The sequence below is a fragment of the Macrobrachium nipponense genome, chromosome 14 (genome assembly GCF_015104395.2).
Source record: "Macrobrachium nipponense isolate FS-2020 chromosome 14, ASM1510439v2, whole genome shotgun sequence".
Taxonomy (NCBI): domain Eukaryota; kingdom Metazoa; phylum Arthropoda; class Malacostraca; order Decapoda; family Palaemonidae; genus Macrobrachium; species Macrobrachium nipponense.
Window position 1 is genome coordinate 67,694,962 of NC_087207.1, and position 7,500 is coordinate 67,702,461.

At 40.3% G+C, this 7,500-nt stretch overlaps 1 protein-coding gene across 2 annotated transcripts in view; it reads left to right on the top strand.

Moving 5' to 3' along the window:
- Positions 1 to 7,500, top strand: part of LOC135226577 (lens fiber major intrinsic protein-like) — a 150,152-nt gene that overhangs the window by 68,750 nt on the left and 73,902 nt on the right. For both annotated transcript variants that reach the window (XM_064266261.1, XM_064266262.1), the window contains one exon: positions 1 to 118. This exon is cut by the window's left edge and continues 86 nt beyond it. In XM_064266261.1, the coding sequence (XP_064122331.1) occupies positions 1 to 118 (118 nt within the window). The remainder of the gene's footprint in view (positions 119 to 7,500) is intronic.

Below are 7,500 nucleotides of genomic sequence, written 5' to 3' on the forward strand. Positions count from 1 at the left end.
GTCCCTTGCCGTGCCCAAAACCGCTACAACGCCCACACATCCACCCACCGACCCACCGGTAGCTGCCCTGAGAAGATACCTCGATTCAATGCCTCAGCATCCTTCGCCACGGAGAGAGGTAGGGTAGGACGCCTTTTATCCTCTCAATTCTTAATTTAATTTTGTTCACTGAAGTTTGTGTGGTCCTACTTGAAAGACGGATGGTTGCTTTTGCAAGTTCATTATATTGAGCAATTACATAAAATGAAGATGAGTTCAGTCGCTAGGACTTTGAAAACCACTCGCTGGACGAGTGGTTTTCGCGCTTCGCTGCCAATCCGGTGGTCCGAAGTTCGATCCCCGGCTCTGCCAACGCGGAATCAGAGGAATTTATTTCTGGGGATAGAAATTCATTTCTCGATATAGTGTGGTTCGGATCCCACAATAAGCTTTAGGTCCCGTTGCTAGGTGACCAATTGGTTCCTAGCCAAGTCAAAATATCTAATCCTTCGGGCCAGCCCTCCTAGGAGAGCTGTTAATGAGCTCAGTGGTCTGGTAAAACTAAGATAAACACAACTTTTCTAGGACTTTGAGCCTTGTCGGGAATTCTGTAGGTGTTTAATCCAAGTTTTCTTATAGTTGCTTTTGCTTAAAGTCGTATTTTCCTTTTATTGTAGAGTTTTATTGAATCTGGAATAACTTAAAATTCTACATTGCATTCGCCCTTCCGAATTCTGTAGAATCACGAATGAGATAGTGAAATGTGGATAGCTGCACCTTAGAGTTTTGTGCATCTGGATATGCCTTCAAATCTTGGTGTTTAGATTTTGTAGTTCCCAAAAATCTAGCGTAGCGTAATGAAGTCTCTATTTACATTGCCGTCCTTTGATGTCTTTCTCATCTTCAAAGTCAGATGTTTTATAAAATCCACATTGAATCGTTCTGCTGATGTCTTTTGTGAAAGGAGTTTCGTGGCATCAATCAGGGTTATATATCAAATTTTCGAGGGCTCCATTTTTCTTCATTGCTTGGACCAGGATTCATCATTAGCATGAATTTGTAATTTTTCTGTCGTTTCATCCTTATTTTATTGGCTTAAAGTTCTATTGAGCGAGCGCTTTTCAGGGAAACTAATTGCATTTTTGGCGTGTTCCACAAGGGTTTGCGTATTGTCAGTTATTAAGGAGTTTTCTCATCTTTGTTGATTTCATTTCGCAATATGTAAACATACGTTTTAATATATTGATTCCTTGGCATATATAAAACATAAAAGTAATACTCTATCTATGTCTCTATCTATCTACTCGTATGTAATATTATATATATACATACATATATATATATATAAGTAATAATATAATATATCTTATATAATATATATTATATACATATATTAATATAATATCATATAACATATATATATATATATATATATATATATATGTAATATAATATATATATATATATATATGTGTTTATAATATTATAATATGATATATATAGTATATATATTATATATATATATAATATAGAGAGAGAGAGAGAGAGAGAGAGAGAGATCAGATTTTCAGTCTTCCATTTCTGCTTGTCTTGTAGACTTTTGGTTAGAAAGCTACACTTTCTGAAAAGCCAGTTAATAGGTCAAATGTATCTGTGCAGGAATTAAATTAAACTATACCCATTTAGCACTATTTGACACTCGCAAATGTTCAAAACATCACTGACTGTCTGATTGGGAATAGACTTCTTGAGCTGACATTCAAGAAGTCTAGGGTTCTATTCCTCTTGCGGTGAGTCACTTATATCTCCCTTACTTTAATCTAGGGAGAATTATGCCTTGGAAAGACTGATATGCGTTAATGGTTCAGTGTTATTTTGCACGATAAGACATATTTTCCAAGCGTCTGGGCTCTTAGCTAAGGAGTCAAGGCCTGGGTAGAAAGGAACTAGCCGCTCGACTCACCATCCTTGTGTATAGAATGCATGTCGCCCCGTAGGATGAATAGCACCGTCAGTGCGCCTCACTCATTCCGCTGTAGGCATTACTAAATGTGCTTTGCAGTGTGTTTTTGGCCCCCTGCCGCAACCCCTTTCATTCCTTGTAGTGTACCTCCGTTCATATTCTCTTTCGTCCATCTGACTTACCATGCACAGTGGATGTTATACCTGTAAAACCTTCTTGCTCTCAGTTTCGCTTCAGCGCTGAATGGCCTCATAGGTGCCAGAACATGGCCTTTGGGCTAAATCTTATATTCCAGTAAGATGTATATGTTTCCCCAAAGCACACATGTCGACATTCAGTCATACACGGCTGATTTTTTGGATCCAAATAAAGTGCATTTAAGCGATTTTCTTTCCTTCTGAATTCAACTCTGGAACTCTTCCTGTTTTACCTGACTTGCGTAACCTTTCTACCCATTTTTTCTTGTATTCTTCTGGTCAGGGCTAGCTAAGGATGCTAGGTTGTCAGTCCTTCGTCGCGTTAGTGATAAATACGGAGTGTTCCGATTAAGGGTTACGAAGAATGACAAAGAACTCAGTTTCGTCGAGATGGTGATGCAATATTTCCCGAACGATTTTATTTAAAAAAAATTAGATATTCCAATTAAATTTTATTTAAAGAAAATAGAAACATCTTAAATGACATTCAGTTCCCCGAAATTTTGGTAGCGATACTATGTATTTCGAGCGAAATTTGTTGAAAAAGAGAAAATAGAAAAAAACTAAATAAGAATCACCGTAGCAGCGCACCCATTTTCCTTTCCCAAGGTTGAATTGTAAATATGCAAATTGTATGACAGGGGAATGGCATTATAATTTCCCCTACCCGCTACCAGATGCAGGGGAAGGGGTGGACTCGCCTCTACTCCCGGGAACTGTTGCCGGGGGATGGGGTGTTTTGGGGTGGGAGGGGGGCGGGAGGGTGGGCGGGGAAGGAAGGAGAGGGACATCCAAGCACAGAATAGTGATTTGGATGTTAGAAATGAATTTGATTCGAGCTTATCGCGTGTTGCAATAGATGGAGATTTGAAATGCGAATATCATTTAATATTCAGAGAGCACTTGACTCTCTCTCTCTCTCTCTCTCTCTCTCTCTCTCTCTCTCTCTCTCTCTCTCTCTCTTATAGTGCCTTAATTGCTTAGCCTCTATGTCCACCTTTTAGTTCCCTATGATTGACATTCCTGCCTGTCGCTTATTTCCATAAGGTTTGGAATTCTCTTTTCCTTCTGTGTTCGCCTGGCCCATTCAATCATTTGTCCTTCAAGAAAAAAGTTAAGTATATCTCAGTTTAATTAACCAGACCACTGAGCTGATTAACAGCTCTCCTAGGGCTGGCCCGAAGGATTAGATATTGTCATGTGGCTGGGAACCAATTGGTTTCCTAGCAACGGGACCTACAGCTTCTTGTGGGATCCGAGTCACATTATATCAAGAAATGAATTTCTAATCACCAGAAACAAATTCCTCTGATTCCACGCTGGTAGAGCGGAGAATCGAACTTCAAGAAACGGTCCAAGATGGTACAGGCAACCTAATGCCTTTTCTAGCCCAGATTTGAAGTCAACAAGAAAGATGAAGACTGAAAAGGAATGGAGTTTATCCCCGGAAAAAAAAGAATAAGAAATACAAAATATTTTGCAATTGTGTTGCGTCTTTCACAGTACTAAAATACAAACTTATGTCCATGGTATGACACTCATGTATTACAAACAGTAACTAGGATGTGTGTCCATAGTGTCAACAAGTATGGAAGCTCTGGAGAAACACACATGAGCGCCTCAGTGTCAGTGACGTGATCGGTATGGTCTTTGCCTGCCACATCGGTGTCCTCGGGTTCGATTATCGTGCATTCCAATGAGGAGTCAGAGATGTTTATTTCTGGTGACAGGAGTTCACTCGACGTGGTTCGAAAGTCACGTAAAGCCGTTGGTCCCGTTGCTGAATAACCACCGGTTCCATGCAACTGTAAAAAAAAAAAAAAAAAAAAAAAAAAAACATCGTGGATATGTGCCCGGGATTTTCGACACTTCAAGGGACAGCCTCTCTTCTTTGGGGGCACAAAAACTGCTGTCAGTTTCCCTCGGAGGGTAATGAGTTGTCCTTTTGCGATGAAAGGAGAGGGGTGTAGACCACGGTGAGACAAGGTTACATTAGGAAGGAGTAGGGTTATATTGGGAAGGGGTATCATTTCCAAGAAGCCAAAGGTATTCTTTGCCTCCTCAGTCTTAAGGTAACGGTCTCATTGCTACTCCCTTTGTGTTTCACTTTATTTGTCTTTTATTGTTTCGCGGCGATTTTCTGCCAATTAGTGTGTTAAAAGAAGCCCGATTTATTTGTTCTCTTCTTTTGCCATGAATAAAAATGAGCTTTTGTTATAAACTTAGAGGCGATTCGATGTCAGTCAAATGAATTCTACAGAGTCCTCATGAATTTCCATTTTTATATCGATACAGATGTAAATCAGACTTGATGTGTGACCATTTAGGATCCTGAAATCATTTCAAGATTAAGAATATTATTAAAAAGGTAAAACAATGCTAGATTGTTACTGAAAGGATTTTGAACCGTGGGTATAAACTATTTACCTTCTGGCTTCCAGATGTACTGGTACATTCCAGATCAAATGAAAATCAGTCATGACATAGATCATTACGTTCATTATTTATTGCAAAAATGGTATTTCACTCATAACTTAGAACATTGCGGTCATTATTTATTGCAAAAAGGGTATTTCACTCACAACATAGAACATTACCGACATTATATATTGCAAAAAGGGTATTTCACTCACAACATAGAACATTGTGGTCATTATTTATTGTAAAAAGGGTATTTCACTCACAACATAGAACTCTGCGGCCATTATTTATTGCAAAAGGGGTATTTCAGTCATAACATAGACCATTGCGGCCATTATTTATTGCAAAAAGGGTATTTCAGTCATAACGTAGAACATTGTGGTCATTATTTATTGCAAAAATGGTGATTCAGTCATAACGTAACCAAATTAATCACGTTAAAAAGATCTGGAGGACGAAGGTCATTATAGAATAACCTATTCAGGCGAAACAAATTTTGTCCGTGTGAACCAAATAGCTCACACTTCCGCGTTTTCTAAGTCTACTTTTTTTTTCTCGATTACGTATAACATACGAAAACGTGGGCACGGCAACTCTGGTAATCATTAAATCCAAAGCATATTTAGTGATATATCAGGCTTAGTTTGTCTATATTCAAATTTCCATACCTCTCTTCTGTTGTCATTGATCATCTTGTTTTTCGTGTAAGTCAATTAGATCACATAAAAGGTTGATAATACTCACTCAGTGATGGCTTCTAAAGTCCCATTATGACCAGTTGCTGCTCACACCGGATTCCTTGCTGTAAATTTCGATGTTTGGGACGAAGCTGCTTATACCTGTTACTCAGAGAGAACCAGCTTATGTGGCGACGTCGTCCGGTCACCCAACCAAGCGCTGATCAGGCTCATTGTTAAGCAAAGATATCACTGCTTGGCGGTCATATTCATCCGTGGCGGCCGCCAGTTGAAGTGCTGACTTAGGCTTGGAACTGGACTTAAGCAGAAGCATTCTGTATATGCAACGCATATATGCAGTCCAGTCATGAATCCCAACAGGGAAAGTGAACCTGGAATAAGTGAAGCGGGACAAGAACTTTTTTCTGAATAGATACCCCCCCGGACTGAACAACCCCCTTCCCCCAATAAACATATACACGAGAAGCCTCTTTCCACAGAAGATTAACTTTCAATTTAGACCCTAAATCCCGGAGAGAATTTCCTGAGACCATCGATAAATTCGGCGCGGAACGAGTCTACAGTTTTACCGTCGTGAGTTGGCCCCTAGATCCCGCTGGATAAGCCTTAAACGCCCCACCCCGAATGCGATCGGGGGAAGAAATTTATCGTCGAACTCAACGTAACGGCTTCCCATTTCCACAGTCTCGTTTCCCCCGATGCCTTTCAGAGGGAGTGACGTCACGCGAAGGATCCCGCCCAGCCGCCTTTGAAGGTTGCCGGTGTGAGGACGGTAATTCACGAAAGCTTTTCGCTCCCCTTTTTTGTCGCTAGTTTTATTTTCATTATTATCTCGACCGCCATTCTGGGTCGCAGGTCTGAGGGAGTGGGGAGTGCGCGGGACGTTCCTAGATATTTCTTGCGTTACTTAACATTGCTGACGGTCGAAACTAACCAGGTCAATAGGGCCGTGATGGGGGGACGAAAGTTCCAAATCCCAGTGTCACTGCAGCCCATCAAAGTTAGGTGAACTCACACATGCGACGTAAAAAAAAAAAAAATCTAGTTTTCTGTGCAGCGTATAATCAAGACCACCGAAAAACTCTATCCTTCGGTGGTCTCCGTATAATGCTGCATGAGCCACGGCCAATGAAACTTTAATCACGCCCCGCTGGTGGCCTGTCCTATATCGTTCCCAAACGCACGATTATATCTAACTTTAACCTTGAATAAAATCAAAACGACTGAGGCTAGAAGGCTGCAATTTGGTGTTTGATGATTGGAAGGTGGTTGATCAACATACCAATTTGCAGCCCTCTATCTCTGAGGGCGGACAGAAAAATTGAGAACCAAAAGACAAAGCCATCTCAATAGTACTCTTTTACAGAAAACTCAAACTGCACCAGTTCAGCAAAACACGAACAATTTCGATTGGATATATCTCCAAGAATTGCTGCGTGTGGCAGTAATATTCTCTACGAGTTTTGTTAACTCTATGTTCAATCCTGGCCCTTTATCCGGGCTTAGGAGCAAAGTGAGTGTATAGAGATTCAGTGTCGTAATTAAGCTTTTGTTGAATAAAAATCCACAATTATATAAATGGATTTTCTTTGCAAAAGTTAAGAACAAAGACTTTCGAACACCGTTCTCCTCAGTTTTGAAAGTAAACACTTGTGTTGGAACAACCTTCAGGTGTTCGAAAGTCTTTGGTTTTACCTTTCACAAATAACCCAATTTATTTATATAATTGTGGATTTTCATTATACATTAACGGAAATGTGTAGAAACAATGCCACCAATAGAATTTTTATTTGAAGGAACGGGAACGTAATTAAACCTGGATTGCGAAAGAAAAATTCAACAACTCCAGAACGAGAGGGAAACTCGTCTCACTCACTCCAGGTCCTCTTGGGCTTTAGTTTCTCCTTTTGCCTCTCAATAGGAACAGAAATCAGAGAAGGTCAATTTGCGAGAACGAGCGGTATCTAGGCCTCATTGTGACCCCATGTCGGTAGCACCAGACCCGCAATGTCCGTTACAAGTTTTCAATCATTTATTTTATTCTTTTTTTCGTTTAACTTGCGTCCAGTCACTCTGCTTGATCTTGGGCCGCACTTTGACCAGTGGCTTCTCACACCAGATACCTAAAATCTGTTGCAAGTTATTACTTGGTCTATTTCTTACAAAAGAGAGGCGCGTCGACCCAATGGCCCATTGATCTTCACACCAGACCCGTAAGTCTGTTGTGAGTTACAGTAGTGAT